Source organism: Ictalurus punctatus, chromosome 16, assembly GCF_001660625.3.
Source record: "Ictalurus punctatus breed USDA103 chromosome 16, Coco_2.0, whole genome shotgun sequence".
NCBI classification, from domain to species: domain Eukaryota; kingdom Metazoa; phylum Chordata; class Actinopteri; order Siluriformes; family Ictaluridae; genus Ictalurus; species Ictalurus punctatus.
The window spans coordinates 1,970,001-1,992,691 of NC_030431.2; the positions used below are offsets into that span (position 1 = coordinate 1,970,001).

The 22,691-nt window shown below is 43.4% G+C and overlaps 1 protein-coding gene and 1 long non-coding RNA gene across 2 annotated transcripts in view; one reads left to right on the forward strand and one right to left on the reverse strand.

Annotated features, from left to right (window-relative positions):
• Nucleotides 1-20,874, forward strand: part of LOC108277236 (CUE domain-containing protein 1) — a 22,357-nt gene extending 1,483 nt beyond the window's left edge. Inside the window, exons 2-12 of the mRNA XM_017489788.3 lie at nt 9,292-9,697; nt 9,829-10,029; nt 11,576-11,706; nt 13,640-13,766; nt 14,518-14,716; nt 16,106-16,177; nt 16,408-16,497; nt 17,094-17,187; nt 18,003-18,061; nt 18,148-18,217; nt 18,945-20,874. Of these exons, the coding sequence (XP_017345277.1) occupies nt 9,590-9,697; nt 9,829-10,029; nt 11,576-11,706; nt 13,640-13,766; nt 14,518-14,716; nt 16,106-16,177; nt 16,408-16,497; nt 17,094-17,187; nt 18,003-18,061; nt 18,148-18,217; nt 18,945 (1,152 nt within the window). The 5' untranslated portion in view covers nt 9,292-9,589 and the 3' untranslated portion in view covers nt 18,946-20,874. The remainder of the gene's footprint in view (nt 1-9,291; nt 9,698-9,828; nt 10,030-11,575; nt 11,707-13,639; nt 13,767-14,517; nt 14,717-16,105; nt 16,178-16,407; nt 16,498-17,093; nt 17,188-18,002; nt 18,062-18,147; nt 18,218-18,944) is intronic.
• Nucleotides 11,378-14,541, reverse strand: LOC128635178 (uncharacterized). The gene is made up of 3 exons (XR_008398069.1): nt 14,405-14,541; nt 13,616-13,760; nt 11,378-11,771 (listed from the first exon to the last, which is right to left on the reverse strand). It is a non-coding gene; the product is annotated as an uncharacterized LOC128635178 (long non-coding RNA).
• Nucleotides 20,875-22,691: the final 1,817 nt, after the last annotated feature.

Below are 22,691 nucleotides of genomic sequence, written 5' to 3' on the forward strand. Positions count from 1 at the left end.
GTCTGTAGTGTATGAATGGGTGTGTGAGTGTGTGTGTGATTGTGCCCTGTGATGGATTGGCACCCTGTCCAGGGTGTACCCCGCCTTGTGCCCGATGCTCCCTGGGAGAGGCTCCAGGTTCCCCCGTGACCCTGAAGGAAGGATAAGCGGTATAGAAGATGGATGGACGGAAGACCTATTTCAAGACCGTTTCTAGACATTGATTTCAAGCTTTCATATTGTATTGGGAGATTATTCTATTGCTTCTTTTTAATAATAAGTGCGTATAATTACGGACATTTCTCACAGGAAGCAGTAATATGTGAGTACTATGCGAATATGTGAATTTTGCTCACGTTTTGCGTAGACACACTCACTGTAGTGCAACTGGAGGCATGATTTCCCTGCACTTGTCCCACATGATTAATTGATCCTCCTCAGCCTGGATCATATCCGTACACTCATCTGTAAGCCGCTCAAGCTGCTCCACAGGTGTCTCAGCTGGAGGTGGGCAGCCTGTAACGACCACGAGCAACTCGAGCACCTGTTTGTCTGGAACCGATGCGGTTGCGTTTTTATGGTACCAGAGTTCAGGCGGCTGAAAACACATAAAAGACGGACCGCAGGGATTCCAGTAAAGATGATGACTTGCGTTATGGATGTTATCACGATGTCGTTGCACTGTTAGGCCTCCTGTCTAGATTTCAAGTCAAACGATGACCCCGTTTACCTCATGCCCAGGAGACTTCTGGGATTGCTACTGTTGTAGAATTGTCCTTCCTTGGTTGAAACATGTGGTCGTTTCCTGAAAAATCCCACTGATTTACTCTTTCCTGAATAAACACTAAACTCAGAGCCAAAGAAGGACCCAGACCCCAGTTTCAGTGCAACATACAGTATTTTAAACACATTCATACTCGTCATGTCTAATCGCATTATTTAAATCTGCATCAAATATGGAGCTCACTCTCTCACTCTCTCTCTCTCTCTCTCTCTCTCTCTCTCTCTCATCACTGCCTCCTTAAAGCTTGGCATTGCTTTTTTCAAGTACAAAAAAAAAAAAAAACCCACCGGATTTAGTCGTATTTCTGTGGACATGTGCAGAGGAATGTGGAGGCTGCTCGGTTACCATGGCATTTATTTGTGGTGATGTTCTTAATGCCGGATGTAGCTATTTTTTGCCCAGTTATTAATTTCTTCCGTGTTAGTCATGATTATATTTATACATATTAGTATCACAGTGCTACTGGATTCTCAGTCAGTGAGCACCAGTTCTGTGGGACTCAAATAAGCACTCTTTACAACCGTGGAGAGCAGAAAAGCATGGCATGGGCTACAACAGCAGAAGAGCACATCGGGTTCCTCTCCTGTCAGCCAAGAACGGGAATCCGAGGCTACAGTGGGCACAGGATCAATTGAAGATTGGGAAAAGACCAGGCGGGTTTCTTCTCTGAGCTTGAACTGTCCAGTTCTAGTGAGCCTGTGCCCACGGTTCTCCCCCCCCACCACCACCACCACCACCACCACCATTCTGATACTTCACCTGAACATTAACCGTAGCTCTTGACCTGTATCTCCACGGTTTTATGCACTGCGCTGCGTCCACACAATTGGCTGATTGCATAATTGCATGAATGATGAGTGATGAAACATCACTGAAAGCATGTTAAAATGAGCAGCTTATCCCGTCTTATAAATGGACTGTCTTTATACAGGGTTTATGAGTTTTCACCATCGATGTCTGTAAAGATGAAATTAGAAACACCAGGTAGCTTTTCTAGGTAGCTCGCAAGACCACCCAGAACAAAATTAGCCCAACGGCGAGTAAAAAGATTTGGGTCAGTGTTCTACTTTTCCAACACAGTGCATATACCTCACTGGATGTATCTCATTCGTAGGACGGTCATATACGCAGTGTGTGTTGTGTCCGGATCAGAGGTTCTGTCGTCGATGCAGACCCGAGAGTGAAATTTTTTCCTCCACTCTTCCATTTCTGTTCATCTGAGAGGAAATCTTTATACTATGTAACCACTGACCCATTCACACACACATTCACACACCAATGCTAGCAGAGCTGTCATGCAAGGCGCTAACTGGCCATCGGGAGCAACTTGGGGTTCAGCGTCTTGCCCAAGGACACTTTGGCACGTGGAATCACATGGGCCGGGTATCGAACCTCCAACCCTATGATTAGTGGACGACCCGCTCTACCACCCGAGCCACAGCCGCCCCGGTGGTTCCAGTATATATAGGCTGGTTCCAGTGTGTGTGTGTTCTCATCCTCGTCATGGTAGAAAACGATCTTGTGCTCTGTGACCCAGATTAGCTCCATTATACATGTCAAGCTGCTCATTATTAGTTTTTAGCAACAAGCGCTAATTTCACCCTGCTAGCACACGAAGATAAAGTGTCTGGGAAGGGAAAAAGCCCTGGAAAAACACCCTGTCCTTGTTCTTCCCCAGCTTTTTTCTCTTTTCCTTCCACATCTTTCCTCTCTCCCGTCCGATGTCCGAAACAGGTCAGAAACAAGGACATTAGCCTATCTGAAGCCAGCATGCTAACAACGTTTGGTTCCAGTGCATGCTCGGCTATGTCCGTGTTCTCATCTTTTCCAATTCTGGTGTCACAGTAGATTCATTGTAGCAGCGGAAAACAGACACACACCTCTTTCAGTAAAGGATGTAATTACTTTGAAAGAATTTTAATTCTGTTTCCCTTTTGCCTCAAGAAAAGGACTGTTGTATCTGCTACAGCTGAACAGGATGAACATTGTTTTGTTTTGTTTTTTTTAAATACATTTGTGCAGTGGTTCTCAAATATTTTTTTTAGCCAGGGACCTGTAAAAAATAAACTCCACAGACCCCCTCAGTATGGATATATGGTGTTTCATAAATTATATAAAGTTTTCAAATTATATTTTCGAGAGCCATAGAACTTTCCACTGACAGACGTCTGAGGTGACTTTTCGGTGCTTGGACCCCTAATCGCACCAAAAGTGCTATAATATAGTACATATATATAATATAATATAATATAATATAATATAATATAATATAATATAATATAATATAATAGCCCAGTTGTCCTTCACAGACCCCACTTTTAGAACCATTATATTAATGAACAACAACAACATGTACTGTAGGTTTTATCCATTTATAGTTACATTCATGTTTAAAATAGTTTGTTCGGTGTTATCACATACATTACAGCAGCTGTAAACAGCCATGCTGTTATCAACATCTTGTTTTTTTTCTCTTTTAAAGTTAATAATACAATACTCCTTCCAAAAATGTTAACACTGACTCGTGCCTGTCAGGTTGTAATCTGAAGAGCTACATGGAGATGGTTGCATTGAGTTTATTGTGTTGAAAATCACTCAGGCCGTCCAGGAGCGCGTTGGATTTTTAACATTAAATAGGGCAGACCGAAAGAGTTCATGCTGACGGTTAAGATGCTCAAATCCATAGACAGATCCATCAGTCACCGACGTAAAAACATACACTTAAAAACTCTCAAATGCTACAAACTGTGACATCCAGTCAAAGCGTGTTGGTTCATATCAGGAGAATCTATCAGCATGTTAAAGATCCTGAAGAATCTCCCTTAAGTAAGAGCTTGTTCAGCTCTACACTCATGGCTGTGTGGTGATGCAGCTCATATTTAAGCCGTCAGACACCACAATCTGGCCGGTTGGATCGCCGACTCGCTTTTACACGGTAGAACTCTGCCAATTTGAACGGCGTCTGATTTTGGCAGTCACGTCTTTCGGGGGGGTTTTTTTTTCCTTTTTTTTTTTTTTAGTCTAAAAGGATTTTGTTTACGATAGGTTGTTAATAGCAGAGCTGCTGCTTGATTCATGCCAGCCTGGCACTTTCATTCAATTCAGAGTGGGAAGATTTACATGAAAGATTTATTCCTTTCCACCAATGAAGTGCCGCTTGTGACTGGCCATTACTTCACAAAATATACAGACCTACATTTGATGCTAAATACATTATTATTCCTCTGCTGGTTATAACGGCTTACTTTGTTTCATAGTTTAGGGAACCATAGCACAATACGTAAAAAAAATAAATAAAATTATTATATACAATATATCCATATAATTAGAGTATACATATATGTATATATAGTGTATATTTTTATTCAATGCAGAGTGATATATATATATATATATATATATATATATATATATATATATATATATATATATATATATATATAAAAATCTCCCTGCTGAGACATTACACCTCCATGCCTGTAGAGGGCCCCTTCCCCAGAGTACTAACCATTTTCTGTACACTCATCACAACTTTCTTTTTAGAAAGCAAAGTCAAATAGTCAAACACTTACCAAAAGCTGCTTTTGTATAAATCCCGAGCCTTGTATTTGGTGATTGCTATTTCTCTGCTTGACTCTTGCCTTGATTCATGACTACTGTTTGGACTAGTTTAAACGTATTTTGTGATCTATATTTCCTCCGGGTACTCCGGTTTCCTCCCCCGGTCCAAAGACGTGCATGGTAGGCGTGTCCAAAGTGTCCGTAGTGTATGAATGGGTGTGTGAGTGTGTATGTGATCGTGCCCTGTGATGGATTAGCACCCTGTCCAGGGTGTACCCCAACTTGTTCCCGATGCTCCCTGGGATAGACTCCAGGTTTCCCCGTGACCCTGGAAAGGATAAAGCGGTATAGAAGATGGATGGATGGATGGATCGTACAATCTTACAGGTCCTTCTCTCATTCTGGGTCCAACTTTTTATAGGATTAATGAATGTATTCAGTGCTAGCGGCGGTGCTAGTTTGCATGCTGTTCATGAATTAAGCCGCCTTGCCTCAGGTTTTTGGGTTGTATAGCAGCGTGCATTTGAAATCAGTTTGCTCTAAATCCTCCTCTTTTATGCACCGTCCCTGAGCAGAGGGCCCATAATCCTTAATGAATCAATTAGTCTGAGAGTCAGCGCCACACATCAGATGGGCATCTGGACCGACAGACGGAGGGGTTGCCATAGAGATATACAGTGCGGTTAGGTTCTGATTACATTTACACGGACGAGAACCGAGAACTCTGAGCCATAATTGAGGAAATTGGGGCTGCAAACAACACGCATGGGACAACAAACACATGCTTCTTCTCGTATTTTGATTATAATCACAGCTTCTCATGTGGACGCTCTTGGCTTCCACTAGATCTGCTGATCTATAACAGGCTGTGGTATATATATAACGTCCTACTCCATCACCCTTGACAGTGAGAACTCTGAATAGTCCGTGTCTGTCCGGGTTGCGAATCAGCTGTCATTTGCAATGTGCTTTTTAAACTTTCAAGAGGGAATTGTTACCGTGTCTACGTGTGTGCGCTACTGGACAACTCAACTTTAAACTGTCCATCAGCTGTTCCCTTCAAAACCAAGTGCCCAAATGGACACGAATGGACACCTTGGGTAGTCCCCTTCGAAGTTATGCATCATCGCTTCAGATTGGACTGTTTTTAATCCACGCTTATAATCTCAAGCTTGTTATGAGTGCCAGCGATGGTCCGTTAATAATAATTGCCGAAATGTGCTCGTCGTTTGAAATATTGCAAGGAAGTGCTGCGTGAACATCGACAGGTGGTGTGTAAACCGAGGTCTCAATGACGTAATCGTGGCGGCTTCTCGTTTGCTTTGCTCTTTCTCAGTTAGGTCACTTGTACTGAATCATTCATTTATCTTCATGGCAGGGTGGAGCCTTTGGGCAGCCGCTGCTCCAGCTAGCCACGGCTTTTTCGACGAGCAGAAGGGAACTTTGGCCATTACAATCTCAGCTTAAACGTGGTCACCTCGTCGTTAATGGCGCTCGGTCGTATTCGCGCAGCTCCACCAGCGCGGTGTTCTTGTTTCGTCCTCCTCTCTCCTCACGAACAGAACGCGACAGTAATCTGCAAGCGCCGAGGGAGCATTCGAGACGTTAATGTGGATATAATCCGGGTCTACACCTCTAAGCTTCTAAAACAATATTACGGATTCATTAGTGGTCTATGTTGCAGCACATCACGTCAGCAGTTTAAGAAATCCATCTCGACAGAGAAAGATTGAATATTTTCCCAGTAAGGAGGAAACACGAGCTCTTACGCAGCTTGATCGTGTACCGCAGGCCGTCCTACAGGCTCCCTCGGTGCCAGTAATGCTTATTGATTTTTGAATCAGGGCTGGTCTGGGAGAATGAATGCGTAAATGTGTGAAACAGCTTGAGATTTCGCCGGTAAAGCTGGACACGTTGCTTCAGCGTTGCCAATCGGAAGTGTTATGGTCAAATATTACTGGAAGAATAAGCTGTGAGGTGCAGGATGCAAGAGAGTGATTCACAGCACGTTCATTAGTCCAGTAATCAGTACATCGGGGTCGAAATACAGCTCGGGGAAAATGGCAGGGTAATCCTTCATCAAAAGATCCGAGAGACAGCGAACACAAGGAGCTGGGAACAGAGACGTGGTGAAGAAATCCGCAGACGTCAACAAAACAAGGGAATTCGTTCCCTATTCACGGCTGAGTACACCGTTTGGGGTGCAGCCGAATGTCGTACGGGTGTCCGAAATACATTACAAGAGTGATGTTTAGGGACATATTAATGAGAAATCCAGTGTAAAAAAAAAATAAAATAAATAGTGACGACAACAAAGAGAGCTATACCTTTGAGGTTCGGCTAGTTAGAGCACGATGACGTTGATGACGTTTTGATATGAAGGTTATTCAGAGTGGACCCCCCCCCCCCTTTAACCACGCTAAATAATATAATCCATCCAGCTCTTTTCTCCTCCGTCACTTCAGGCCTCGGATGGCCTTGGGTCTGCACGGGTGTGGGCTTCACTAAGGGACGCATAGGAGTGAACTCACTCTCGTAAACCGAAATGAGTTTCAAATATGACACCTTACGGCCTTGAAATCATGCGTAAATAAGGACTGCGGTCGCGCCATGGACAGGGACTGAAAACATGAGTAGTAAAGTAGAATATGCTAAAGGGTCAACTGGGACAGAATCGAGGTGTGGCTAAGATCCTTTTTATCGCTTGCTTCCAGACAGTCAAGCTTCATTAGCAAACTTTTATGTGGTGTTCTGGCCCCAAGCGATGGAATCAAAGCTGTAAAAGTGTGTGTGGGTATATCTGTTCTGTAATGGTTTTCTTTTTCTGTTAACCACAGCAGCTCCAGGACAGAATGAAACTGCTTTTCATGGCTGCCACTGCAGGCTAGGCATTACCCATCTTATTACCCATCTAGCCTGGAGACAATGTGTGTGTAATGGCCGATCGTCCCTCCTTGAGTGATGAGCTTTTTATATATATATATATATATATATATATATATATATATATATATATATATATATATATATATAATGATCTGATGGCCAGAATCTCATCTTTTATAAACCGATTTAGTTGAATGTTTCCAGACGAGATGAATGGCCTGTTTGGCGTGAAATTTGAACCCCATTTTCCCTGCATGGGAAAGGAAATTTAAAAAAAAAAAAAAAAAAAAAAAAAAAGGTTCCACCTTATCAACACCTGTTATGTCTTTCACACACCGCAGGTATTGCTATTTTGCTAAATAAAAACAGACAGTGATACATGTCTTCGAATCGAATCCTTCGGCGCTGGAGTCTCTGAATCTTCACACTGACGGACTCGTATACGTGAATGCTGCAAGGGCCTGAGCAAAGTTTTTTTTTTTTTTTTTTTTTATACCTGCAGCAGAGTTGGGTGACCTCATCACATTGCGCTGCTAAATTTAGATCATTCTAGTTATTTTTTGCAATGTCTCCGCACTTTGTTCTTCATGAGGATATTTAGGCTTGAGCGTGATTTTTAGGGCAGTCATGGTTCTGGTGTCTCCCTGTACTGCATATGTTTAAAGTTCCACCTATTTTACCATAATTACCTCATTAAAGGGGTCCTTCAGTGCTTTTTTTTTCTGGCTAGTGCATCTGTAATATAGTGGTGATTAGCACACGTCTGCCCGTACTGAAAAGACAGGTTTAAATCATGGTTTACATGAAACGGTCTTACACTTGAAACCTAAGGGGACTTGTTGTTGTTCTTCTTTTTTATAGAGAATGGTTTCATGGATTCTTCAGGTTAAACTCTTGGTGCCTGCCACGTTTCCCACTTTTGTTAGTTGTCCTTCACGTGCTTTTGTTTCGGTTTCGATCCCGTCTCCAGCACTGCCCCGTCACCGGTTGATTATCCTACTGTGTTCGCCTGTTCTGTGTTTCACCTTGTTTAGTTTGGTCAAATGTTCCCCGGTCGTTTCTACTCTTCAAGTCTACAGGTTTCCATTCCTCGCTCTGTGTCGATCTGTCATTTGCTGCAGATTCGGTAGGACATGGCGCACGCCGAAATGTGTGCGAGATGTATCTCAACTCACACCGAGGTATAGCAGTATTTTCGAATCTCCTTTGCAGATCAGGGGAAAGATGTGTCACTTCTGTTTCTCGGTCTCAGAGTCCGATTACATCAGCTGTCCCTGGTCTCGGATCATTACCCATTTGCAAACTTCTTTATCTGTTTTTGAAGAAGTTTTTTTTTTAAGCCCTGACTGAAGCAGTTCTGACTCTGCGTGAGGGCTGGAACGGTCAGCGATTATAGTTGCACTGTGTGGGCTGCGAAGTTGTTTATTAAATCCAGCACTTTGAGATGCAGACAGATGCCGGCCTTTGAGGTCACGGTGCAGTTGGCAGAAGGCAGCTCCTCTTCTTCTTCCTCTTCATCCTCCTCCAAGGGCCGACCTACGCTTCTTTCCCACTCAGAAATACGGCTGTTGCCATGGAGACAGGAAACAGGGATGCCTGGAGTCATAGGCTTGTGGGAAGACTGGAAATGGCGAGATTGAGACGTAATCAGGACAGACAGAGATTGCGCAGAAGGGCTCCTCTCCTGCGGAATATATCACAGCTCGGAGTGTGTCTGGTGTACGTGTCACATGTATGCCCATACTTGTCCATTTCCTACTTCACTTCACCCCCTGCTGGCAAGCCACGAGTCCAGCCATGGATTTATTTTTGGAACAGCATCCAGGCAAGGAGATTTCACTGCAAAACGTGACAGTAGCTACGTGTGATTTTCAGAACTGTCACGTACACGATCCATCCCGATCAACGGGATCTGTGAATACAAATCTCTTATTCGAGGTTCGGTGATGCTGGAACTTTCATTTGACCTGAATCTGTCACGACGTCTCAAAGAAATCTGAAGTTTGTGTATTATGTAAGAAAAGTCATTTTTTGTTATGTAGACTCGTTATTATTTCTCCCCATGCTCTGTTGTGTTGCAGATCTTCAAGAAACGCCCAGAGCGACCCCACTGACTCAGTTTTAACCTCCTGACTCAAGTCTGAGAAGGTCATCACTGACGCTAACACATTAAATCGGTGTTTGGATGCTGCTGGGTCTCAGAAGGCAGCAGCAGCAGACCCAAGCACAGTCCATGCTGTCTCCCTGTGTCCGGCTGTCTCACTGCACAAGTGCCATGACAGGATAACGGAGGCGTGGTCGGGGTGGGAGTAGCTCTAGAGGGGTGTGGTCACCAGGAGAGTCGGCGGAGCTCCTGAAGGAGCAGTTTCACAGCCGTAGATGATGACCAGCCTGTTTCGGCGCAGCGCCAGCAGCAACGGCAGTCACGGCTCGAGGGCTAACGGTAATGGAGGATCCGAGCTCAATAACAGCAAGTCTTCTCGACAGGTGCTTATGAGTCTCATACTCCCTGCTGTTTCTGCTCTAACGGTGTAATTACTCGAGTTTCTGAAAAGAGCCACGAAGGATTTGCAAAGAACATGACGAATTCTGATGTAACCGTATACGTTTTTCTGCAGCACGTCAGACGGCTGGAGTTCAACCAGGCCATGGACGACTTCAAGACCATGTTTCCGAGCATGGACCACGAGGTGATCGAGTGTGTCCTGCGGGCCAATAATGGCGCCGTGGACTCCACCATCGACCAGCTCCTGCAGATGAGTTTGGATGGACAAGGCACGGACGACAGCTCCGACTCGGACGACAGCATTCCCCCAGAGGTAAGAAGGCGACGACGGTGAGTCTCGCTAAAACAAGAGTCCTTCTCCGTGTTGATTAGTTATGGAGAAGACATAGTGGCAGGTAGCGATTGCCTATACATTTGTGTCATTTTGTGTGAATAAGTTGTGCAGAATATCGCGTCTCACGACATCATTTTACACCTCAAGGTCTGAATATCACATTTTCTCTGTAAGGGACCTTTTACTAGGTTTGTTTTAGCCAACCTAGACACCGTGATGTACGTACTGTATATTGCAGCCTGTCAAAAGGTTTTTCAATTATAGCGCTAGAATACTTTCGCCTAGTTCTCCACCCCTGGTGAAATTTATCGGAACAAATTCTAGATCGTGCGACGCGCTTGGAATTACAGTAGTTTCGGACACACGGCACCCAGCAGCGTTTCTCCTCTGCGTCTTCGGTATGCAGCTGTAGAGCCTCTGCCCGGAATAACTACCAGCCCTGATGCCTGGGGGCAGGAGTGTGTGCATCATCGCAGAGAACTGCTTGACCCAGTTTGCTCGCCGAGGTCCTGAAGAGCGCACCCAGAGCTTTGAAGGCTCGAGACAAGATCCGTGCATTCTCAACCACGCCGATCTCTTTAAACATCATCAACTGGCGCAGACAAGCCCTCAGGCGCTACAGTGACCTGCCCGGTTTGATAGACTCAGTGAAAACGCATGGACGATCCTATAGAAGTGGGAGGCTTTCTATTAAAAACGCATTACGTTATCAATTCCTTTGCTCTGAGGTCAAAGGAAAGTTGCAGATGCTGCTCGGTAAAAGGTTTCGAGTTTCTGTATGTTACGGTTTAGAAGAGGAAGCCTCGGCACTGCTACGCTTACAGATCGGCTTACAGTTTAGCTCCGGAGACGGTCATAAAGTTATAAAAGTTTGCATAGCCAAGCAAAAATGGACCAAGTGTGCAGGGCAAGGAAGAAAGAATAAAACATAAACGATTCATAATCTGGACGTTGCTACTACAAAGTTGTTTATTTTCCTATCCTAGCACATAATGATGTGTTTTATTCCCCTTACTCCACGGCAACATGCCGAAGTCCATCACATCATGCTTTTTATCATATGTTATAGTTTATAGTTATGTTCATTGTGGTAGAACATATTTAAAATATGTTCTTAAAAAAAATCATTTATTTTAAGTGAATAGTGACGATTTATTTTTAGTATCTATTAGTATTTTCTCACTGAGAAGGAAGGAATCTCAGGTAACCCTGTAAAACCCTTTTTAGGAAGCTAAGACTCCCTTCGTTGCCCAGTGAACCCTGAGAGAACCTTTGAAGAACCAATAATATCATAAGAAATGAAGTACATTACACTTATGGCATTCGGCAGACACTCTTATCCAGAGTGACTTACGTTTATTTAAATTATACATCTGAGGGACTTGCTCAAGGGCCCAAGAGCGGTAATTTTGGAAGTGCTGGGGTTTGAACTCATAACCTTCTGCATAGTAGACCGACACCTTAATACCGTCACCTTGACCGACACCTTAAGACCGACACCGTGTTACCGTTTTCTCTTCTGCAGATCTTGGAAAGGACATTAGAGCCGGACAGCTCGGATGAAGAACCCCCACCTGTTTACTCTCCACCCTCGTACGAGATGCACATCTATGACAGGAAGCACCCGGCTGACGTGCCGCCGTTCCCTCCTCCCAGGCAAGAACGCAGAAAAGACAAATGGGAAATTTCATTTAGAACGCTTAAAGGTTCTTCACATGTCCCTGCACAAGAAAAAGAAAGAAGGTATTATATCGAATATTTCCTGGTTAGAAATAGAACCCTTAATAAAGCCCTTAATAAAGAACCCCTTTTCTCAATTCAATTCAATTCAGTTTTATTTGTATAGCATCTAAACATCCCAGTTCACCACTACACTCCATGCCTGTGAGCCTCTAGATCTGCTTCTTTACCTAAGAAAAAGACTATTCACAAAAAGCTTGACTTCAGCCTGGACTTAAACTCTGAGACTGTGTCTGAGTCCACTAATTGGAAGGCTGTTCCATAACTGAAAGCTCTTCCCCTGCTGTAGCCTTCACTATTCGAGGTACCAACAAATAGCCTGCACCTTCTGATCGAAGTAGGCGTGGCGAATCATAAAAGACCAAAATTTTGCTCAGGTACTGTGGCGCGAGACCATTCAGCGCTTTATAGTTCAATAGTAGTATTTTATAATCAAGGCAAAAAAATTTTACTGGGCCCCAATGCAGTGTGGATAAGATCGGGGTGATGTGGTCGTATCTTCTGGTTGTAGTAAGGACTCTTGCTGCTGCATTCTGGACTAACTGGAGTTTGTTTATGCTCCTCCTGGAACATCCAGACGGTAAGGCATTACAATAATCTAGTCTAGAGGTGACGAAAGCATGACCTAATATTTCTACAACGTGTAGTGAGGTTATATTTCTTATCTTAGCAATATTTCTGAGATGAAAGAAGGCTATCCTAGTAATATTATCTACATGAGCATCAAATGAAAGACCGGAGTCAATAATCACTCCAAGGTCTTTTACTGCTGCACATGATGAGACAGAAAGTCCATCCAGAGTTACTGTGTGATCAGAAAGCTTACTTCTAGCTACACGCGGTCCTGGTAGAAGTACTTCCGTCTTGTCAGAATTAAGTAAAAGGAAGTTAATAAGCATCTGTCATCTGGTTTCGCTGAAACATACAGCTGTGTATCATCAGCATAAAAGTGGAAGTTATTCCATGTTTACGGATAATTTGACCCAGACGTAGCATATATAAAGTAAAAAGCAGTGGGCCTAAAATAGAACCTTGTGGAACACCAAACTTTACCTTAGCATGCATAGAGAGGTCACCATTTATATCTACAGACTGATAGCGATCAGTCAAATAAGACCCGAGCCAGGAGAGGACCGTTCCCTTTATGCCAACAACATTTTCCAGTCTATCATGTAGAAAATAGTATGATCTATAGTATCAAAAGCTGTACTAAGGTCAAGTAACACAAGCAAGGGGACACAACCCTGATCAGAGGCCAGTAGAAGGTCATTTACCACTTTAACCAGCGCTTTCTATGTGCTATGATGAGGCCTAAATCCTGACTGATACATTTCATGAATGTTGTTCCTATGTAAGTACGAGCATAGCTGCTGTGCTTCAACCTTTTCTAATATCTTGGAGATAACGGGGAGGTTTGATATTGGCCTATAGCTGGACAATTGACAGGGGTCGAGGTCAGGTTTTTTAATCAGGGGTTTGATAACTGCTAGTTTAAATGAATTACATAGCCAGAGCTAATTGAAGAATTGATTATTTTTAGAAGGGGTTTGATTACTTCTGGAATAAGTCATCCAGAGCGTATGATTAATCGTTTGTTCGTTCACCTTCAGGAAGCGCCCATTCTGCTCATTTCTCCACCTGCTGCTAATCTCGCGCCACTACAACTCCTCAACCTTGAGCATGTGTCACTGCTCGGAAGATGCCGTTCATTTTAATTCTGGACACGATATCACCTTAAATGACCCAGAAACCCAATCCTCACAAACACAAACACAACAAGCCTGGAAGAACATGACTAGTCGATCACCACGTCTTAAGGAGTGACCTTGATTTTCTTTTTTCGTGCCAGGTTCGAAGCCAATCCTCCAACCGAGCATCGTCAGGTCAGCAGCTACAGGAACTGGAACCCTCCGTTACTAGGCAACCTCCCTGATGACTTCCTGCGTATCCTGCCCCAGCAGCTCGACAGTCTGCAGGTAGATTTATGGCGCTCGTACACAAATGATAATGGATGGGGATCGTTTCCAATCGCTCACACACTGGAGGGAGCTGCTTGGTGTATTATATCAATACATTTTCAATGAGCTTACATTCGTAGTAACCCTTATGTTTGGTTTGCTTCATAGCAAAATCGGATTTTATAGCAACGCGACTGTAAAAATGTATTTGAAAACACCCCAATGCCTAATACATTAGCCTTTATCTTAATTATCAGCAGCATTTACTAGAAAACTTGCCAGTTAGATATTTTAGTATTCTTCCTATATAACAAAGACTATTAAGTTTCTTTGTTTTATTCTTTGGTCTTTAGCATCCAAACAAATCTTTTACATATATTTTTTCCTTAAGCGTCTTTTGATAAGACCTGTCAAATTTGGGGTTGATTCAGATGAACGGTCTAAAAAAAAAAAAAAGAATTAGGTTTTGCATATTATGCAAATCGGTTTAAGTGGGAGGGGCTAAATGGTCCAAATTTGACCTCCGTGTGTTTTTTTTTTTTTTTTTTTGCTAAGTCATTAATGGAAGATATGAATATTTAGTCCAAGTCTTACACTTCAATACAGAACATCCAAAAGGGTCATTTTGTCCCGAGTAAAACATCACCCACACCCACCTGATGGACCGGCAGTTTTTTCGTCCTCTGATGTGGTCTCGTTATGAAATGACACAATGTTCCTGAAGGTGTGGTTGTCAGTGCTGATTTATCCCTGTCGTCTGCATTCCAAGCTTTCTCAAAGCAGCCTGTCCCAGCCTTCCTCGTCGTCGTCGTCCTCGCTGTCCTCTCTGACGCAGTACTCTGCCTCGGAGCAGGACAGGAAGCTGAAGCAGTACCTGGAGGATGAGCGCGTCGCCCTTTTCCTGCAGAACGAGGAGTTCATGAGGGAGCTGCAGCGCAACCGAGACTTCCTCATCGCTCTGGAGAGAGGTGGAGACTGGAATGCACACACACACACACACACACACACACACACACACACTCACACACTTGACTTACTATCTTTATAAGAAAAATGACCTTTTATTAACATAATCATGCAGCTAATGCAGCTAACTGATCTAACTCTAACCCAGACCTTAACTGTAACAAAAATGACATATTTGGGCTCTTTTAGTTTTTTTGAAACAGCATTTTTTTTTTTAAATTAAATGTATAAATCAAAAAAATTAAAAAACTGTCAGGTATTCCTATCCTCGTAGGGAAATTTGGCTCCAACCACAATATAAAACACAATATAAAAAAAAAAACGCCCATGGTGTTAACTAGACTAACTTAGTAAGCTAACAAGGACTATATTGCGAGCCAAGTGAGCTGAGCTAACACCTATACAAGGACAAATTCAGATTGTTCATATCTCTTTATTCCACAGTGCAGCTGATTGCTCGATTCTGATTGGTCAGACGGTGTGCATTATTTTCATACAACAGCACAGGTGGTTCCGGCTGTAACATGAGCATTAGGTCAACATCGCCGCGCTCATTCCGATACGTTATTGTTCCTATAGTAACAGCTCATACACAGGGACTTGGAGGGTGGGCGTGCCACGTGATCTAACACTGATAAACAAACAAATATTTAAAGAATGTGTGTAAAAAAAAATAAATAAATAGCGCACTTCGAGGGGGTAGCGGCACTCAGCTTGCACGTTGTGCTGCATCACACCCCTCCCAGGTGTATTATTATTATTATTATTATTATTATTATTGTTGGGTTTTTTTTATTCTTCGTATAAGAGCACGCTCTGCTGTGTGTTATTCCTTACATAGAATTGTATATCTTATATAGTCTTTCCATCCATCAATCCATTTTCCATACCACTTATCCTACACAGGGTCGCTTATCCCAGGGAACTCGGGGCACGAGGCGGGGGACGCCTAACCCATCATAGTTCTGTAGACTTCCTATAGGTTTAATGAGCTTGTTGCTCCTCATGAAAGATGTATTTCTGCAATAAAGCAAGCGTATCGTTCGACATCTTGAGTCACCGAAGGATTTTTTATTTTTTTTCCATCCTCCTCATGCCTCAGTATTCCATGCGTTCTTTTATTTTTGATACATCCTGAGGTTTCTGTGCACCTTCACTCACGCACGTTTATACTCTGCCGCTGGCTGCATAACGTTCATCGTCCTGGGTTTGCGTTCTCTCTGTCATGCCCCGTGCTCTCAGGGTCTCACCGTGAGCACTGCACCTGTTGCCTCTGAGACGTGCAGTACTCTCAGGTCACTCGATCACTTGATCACTTGGTCACTTGATCACTTGGTCACTTGATAGCCCCCACCCACGTAGTCATCTCACGCTGGCTCTTTATGTTGTAGATCGTCAGAGGTTTGAGTCTCTGAAATCCCAGCGCTCTCATTCATCCGCATGCATGGAGCGTTCCACTGAAGGTACACACCATTCATCAGCTCCACTGCACCTTCTGAACTGTGCTGTGTGTGTGTGTGTGTGTGAGTGTGGATGTGTTTGCGTCTGTATTTATTACAGTTAATGCTGGAGTGTAATATTGGGCTGGGTTTGGACTGATGCCGATAGCTTCATGGTGCAATACCGGGGGTCTGTACCATGATTTGGACATTTTAAATAGTCTTCTTGTTAATGTGTGTGTGTGATTCTGTAGGTGATCACAACGCCTCAGGCTCTGAGGAAGCCTGCACCTCCATCTCAGACGATGCCTTGTTCCGTGACAAACTCAAGCACATGGGAAAATGTAAAGCCACACGCACACACACACACCCATGAAACACGCACAAAACACGCGCATTAGCAAGAGAACTCGAGACACATACGCGCACAAGCCGACGTTTCAGTCATCGTGCTCTGTGAAGACAGTAGATTGATGTCCCTCGTTTACAGTGCATATTGTTATAAAAATATGAAAATGGTGAAGATTCAAAAGTTAGGGGGGAAACTTGGATGCGTGCATGTTATTCGAATATATTTTATATGACATCCAGAAAGGAGAAATGACATTTTTTACTGCTATCATTTGGCTTTTTTTTTTTTTTTTGTAACACTACTGTAATCCCAACACTGCTCCCATAACTCGATATTATTATTATTATTATTATTATTATTAAATTAAATAAAGGAATCTGCAGAAATGTAATATTTCAAAAAATTTGCTGTCTCTAGTGAAAATTGCATTTCTATAGTTCAAAGCTAATAAGAATAAATAAAACTGCAATATGTTCCGGATGTTTCTGAAAGGAAAATTAAAGAGCTATGGTTTAAATATATATATATACGTTTAACCTAACGGCTTCTAGCCAATAACGCATTTGTGTTTTCCTTCGTCTTTTGCAGCTACAAGGAAGAAGCTTTTTGAAATCGCCAAATCTTTCTCTGAAAAAACTCGCCGGAGGAAGACCAAAAAGAGGGCTCTCCTCAAGCATCAATCGTATCCTCCTGCGGCGTCTGACGTCACATCCGCCCTGTCCTCCGCAACTTTTTAAAATGATGAATCCCCGGGTTATTTTACAGTAAACTCTGCACTGGAAAAAAGACTTGGTCACGGACTCAAAAATGTGCACACGATTCAAGGAGGAGTTGATCGAAGGAGAAACAAAATGACAGCCAGAGAGACAAAATACTCAATAGAATATACGGCGATTCAGAAAATATATACTGAAAAATAGCACCGGAGTATAGACACCTATAAAAGTAACATGCAGATCATAAAGATGAGGATAGACGGCGGTGCACAGAACCGCACAACTCAAACAAACGGTAGTGAAGGATCAGAGGTAGGGCTGAAAAATGCACATCATTAAATGTACAAAAAGCACATCATTAAATACTCGCCGTGGCCCTGTGTGTGTGTGCGGAGTTCGCATGTTCTCCCCGTGCTGCGGGGGTTTCCTCCGGGTACTCCGGTTTCCTCCCCCAGTCCAAAGACGTGCATGGTAGGCTGATCGGCGTGTCTAAAGTGTCCGTAGTGTATGAATGGGTGTGTGAGTGTGTGTGTGATCGTGCCCTGTGATGGATCGGCACCCTGTCCAGGGTGTACCCCGCCTTGTGCCCGATGCTCCCTGGGATAGGCTCCAGGTTCCCCCGTGACCGTGAAAATGATAAGCGGTATAAAAGATGGATGGATGGATGATTAAATACTAAAGGAGTCGAATATAGACTGTAGTGGACGTGACTGAAAAAGGTTTCCAAAGCTGCTTTCAGCACGTCCAGTGCTTATTGTATATTCCATAACCCTCGTGTCAGACTCACGACTGCAGCCTCCACTGCCAACCTTCTGGAGGATGTAGAGGGACTTACAGCAGGCAAGCACCAACTTCCCCTCATTTTCAAAATGAAATAGTCTTTGGTTCCGAAGTCTGTCGCTGCTAATGTTGTTTCATGTGTGCAGAAGATGAAGGCAAGCTCAGGAGATCCGGTGCTCAGGAAAAGGACGAGTCGAACAAGGAAGTGGTGTCATGGTGAGACTGCGAATAAAGCAGCTACTGTACGCACACTGTATCACATACACCTGTACAAGTCTGTGGACCCGTATGTGTTCGTTGAACATCCCATTCCAACTTCCACTCTTCTGGGGAGGCTTGCCGCCAGATTTTGGAGCGTGGCTGTTGGGACTCGAGATCAGGACAGGAGCGTTAGTGAGGTCGGTGAGGTCGCGGCCGAGGAGGCCTGGGGCGCAGTGAGTGCCCCAGTTCATCCCAAAGGTGTTCAGTGGGGTTGAGGCCAGGGCTCCGTACAGGCCGCCGGAGTTCTCATGCTGTCAAGTTTGAACAGCTTTGGGCCTCTAAGTTCCAGTGAAGGGAAATTGTAAATCTATTCTACAGCACACAAAGACATTCTAGACAAGTGTGTGACGGACAGGTGTCCGCAATCGTTTGGCCGTACAGTGTATAATAACACAGGCAGGTAAACACAGAACACATTCGCTTTGAAACTCCTCAATAGGTTATTTCGGAAAGACGGTTACAGTATCAAATTTTTACCTGGCTAATAAAGATTTACGTCTCGTTAGCGTATTTTATCAGTAGCTGAGTTTATTGCTCTATATTTCCCCCTAGTGGAATAACAGAGACTATGTCCTTTTCTTTTTTCTTTTTCTGAACATTTTTTTAATGGATTTTATTGGGTCATATATCTGACACCCATGGTTCAGTTGTTAAACCCAGCATGTGTCCATTTCTGTTACAGACTTTTTTCTCATGTTACGCCCCTGCTGTTCTCCTGATGGTGGGACGAGCCTCACTTCGATCCCCCCTTTGCCATCTGGATCGGCCTGCGGCGAGTCTGCGTGGGCCACGGAGCCGTGCTCTCAATGTGTGCCCTCATGTGGAAGGCGCTTAGGTTCACATCAGCGAGCTGGAAAGCTGGAAACGTTGATCTCCTTAGGACTTGTTCATTCACTTTGAGTTCACCTGAATCACGAAATCATCACATGTATTATCTATCAGACCTATTATTATCTTATACGGTTCTTTTTTAAAAAAAAAAAATTTTTTTAGACTAGGGCTGACTTGCAGCTGATTTCAGATTGAATATCATGCCGAGGTGGAGTCGGGGATGTTCAGAGGGAGCCGACGCGCTGCTCGGTGACACTCAGGACTCCACACACAAGCACAAACTCTTCCGCGTTCACCTCGGCAGCCATCTTCGGCCGCGTTCGATCTGTCGAAACTCAGGAGCAATCGAGACCAGTGCGGCTTCGCGTATAAAAGCTGTTTTATCGTGTATAATAACCGCAGTATCTTTAGCTGTTTGTTTTTAGCGCTACCACCTCCTCTACAGCTCCTCAATCAGATCTCCAGTTCCGACTCATCGGTGAGGTGTAAATATGGTCAGTTGTTGCACACGATCAGGCCGAATGTTTTCCACTTGAATCTGGCAGGATGTGACCTGAGAGTCGTCACTGTGTCATTCATTGAAGTAAACATCGTGGTCCATCATTCGTCTTTCCATTGCACTTTCTGTGCAGGATGCTGCCTCTTTGTACAGATCACTGACTTTGATCCATACCGCACTTTCTTACTTAAATTATATTAAATTATATTCAATTCAATTCGATTAAATGACTCTTTGAAAAGCGAATCAGCTTCTCTGTCTGTCCCCCCCCCCTTCATTTCCAGGAAGTGAGCAGCTGCATATTGTTATCATGACGTCCTGTCGCTCCAAAGCCAAGCTGTTTATGGGCTGTTTGTCCACGTGCAGCTACTTTTATCTCTCGGGTTGCACAAATATCACGTCCGTGTCCATCTCTGGTTCGAGTCTGGATTCCAGCACTTCCTTGCATTGTGCTTGCGTCCTGTCTTCCTCTCAGAAGTGACGAATCGCATAAAGGGACGGTTTGATAAGAAATAAACCCACGTGGACAGGCGGAGAAACTTCATACGTCTCCAAACATAAATGTAGGATCAAACCAGGGACAATAGAGCTGTGAGGACCCTGACACGGATAAAGCACTTATTAAAAATGAGTGAACGAATGAACGACGACGCACCTGATTCAACTAATCAGATAATTATTTAATTCTAGAAGTTGGTGTGTTGGAGCAGGATGAACACTAAAATGTTCAAGGTAGGGGTTCTCTAGGCCCTGTGATCATGCCTATTCAACACTCATACAAGTGCTTTGGAGGACACTGAAGGGAAATGCTGTATTTGGAAGAAACAGACATGCAATAACCTGATTGTCCAGTAGATGGCACTGGAGACCAATATGTAACCTCACACATTCCTTTTAATGAAGGCCAATAATAACAACTACATACTGTATTTGCATCAGCACAACCATTATCAAATTCATGAAATGTTAGATTCTTGGATTGGATTCTGCCTCACTTTTTTAGTCACTTCGGATAAAAGTGTCTGCTGAATCAGAAACTGTAATGTAATGTAATATAAGCTGATTTAATTGAATAAATATGACTCTATGGCTTTTCCTGTCATCACAGAGTGTGTGCCAGAGAGAGACGTCTAGGACTACAGAGCCCTCAGATCATGACACTGGCTGCAGGACAGTTCGTGTGTGTTTTATCTCTTGGTGGATCCTTACAAGGATCCTTACTAGGAACGTCTGTTGTCGTTGTTGTTGTTGTTATTGATTGTGGCACCTGATAGTAATCCTTAAAGATATAGTTAATAAAATTTTAAAATGGTTCCAGATATGTAATATTCACCTAATTTCAAAGGTAGTCTAGAAAAAATACGATTCCCAATACCGTCTTGCAATTTATTTGGAAAAATTGTTTCATTTCGGGTTGCTGTCTTATAAAAATAAATAATTCAGGACCAGAAATAAGCTCCTCCCCCAGAAATAGAACTGGTCGGCCTTTGAAAGACAACACAAGAAAAAATAAGTGCTTTCAACAGATAGGGTCGGGGAAGATGTCCGGAGAAGGTGACGGCATGTCAGTGTTTTCATTACAGTCGCGATTCAAAATGACATACTGCTCCTTTAATTTCAGCGTCTGTCCTAGCTCTTATCACTCCGATTTGAGTCTGCGATACTGTGTGGTTTGTGTGGATGAAAATGTTAGCTGGTTACCTCGTTGACTAGAAAAATGAAAATTGACCTCACAGGCAGCAGAGCGTACAAAAGAATTACATACTACTCCTTTAATTTCATATATGCGTACTGATTAAGGCTTTATTAGTGAGGATAACTGTTTTTCACTCAGACGTGAGTTTAGAATCATTGAAATGTTGTCGTTGTTGTTTTTTTTTTAGTTCCTAGGCAGTGTAGCGGAGGTGCGTGGGGATTCTCCCAAAGCAGCTCAGGTACTGTCAATCATCAGGGGATGATCACGTTCCTCTCAATCCAATTTACTCTGATGTGGCAGGTTAAGATTGCCACAGCTTGGGTTACAAGATGCCCGGCCGATGAAGGATGTGGAGGATTTAGTCCTGCTCCCCTAGGACAGCATTTCCATGAAGAATTCTTTTTTTTTGACGTCCTGTTGAATTGAACGCAGCCTCTCGAGGTTCATGTCGCAGTAATTGCATTGGGAGCCTCACGGCTTTTGGCCTTCGCTCAGCCTCAGGGGGGGAACTGAGGTGAGGAAATCCCCCTCAGCGCTGTCTCTGCAGGCAAGCAGCAACTCCCTGCTGATGGTAACGGTTCTTCTGATGCCCGTGCAGAACATCTCACGCACTGTAGAGGTGAGAGAACTAGGAAGAATGGCATTCGGTTCGGGTTTAGTCTGTTGTCTGTTACATAAGCTGTATGCCATCTGCCAGTTTATGACCAAACCTCAGTCGGCTACCAACTAATTTATTATATAACAGCTTATAGTGTCGTACAATCACTATAAAGTCATTTAATATCTGCACTAGCACAAAATAGGGTTAGGGTTTTATTTCATGAAGGCAGCTGGTACATACTGTCATGGCAGATGATTTTAACTCTAATCTCCGAAACAGACCAGTGTAGAAAGTAAAGTGCTGTTCGAAAGGCATCGAATGCTAAATCTTTCGGTTCTACGTACGTTCCCGTGCACTTTATGTAGTCTTGTGTACGTGTACGTGTACTACTGCATTGCTATGTGTTGCACCGTGGTCCTGGAGAGACAACATTTCGTTCCAGTGTATACAAGCTATACAGAGGAATGACAATAAAAACCCACTTGACTTGATAAATCTGCCCAAAAAATATAAATAAATAAATAAGTGAATAATTCCAAAAACTTACAGAGACATTTTTGGGATCGGGCTGCATCACCCCACCCCATCGTCGATTATTTACCTATAACAGCACACCCCTAGGTGTTTTATTCGTCTTATGTGACAGCAATTTGCGTTTCGTCCCTTTGTAGTTACATTTAATAATGTAGCATCAACAAACAAGCTAGTTCCTGCTATCACTTGTGTTACGGCAGTTTTAAACCGTTTTAAAATTATTTCTTTTACTCTCTCGAAGATAAAAACGCAAAAATGGCATCGCGTC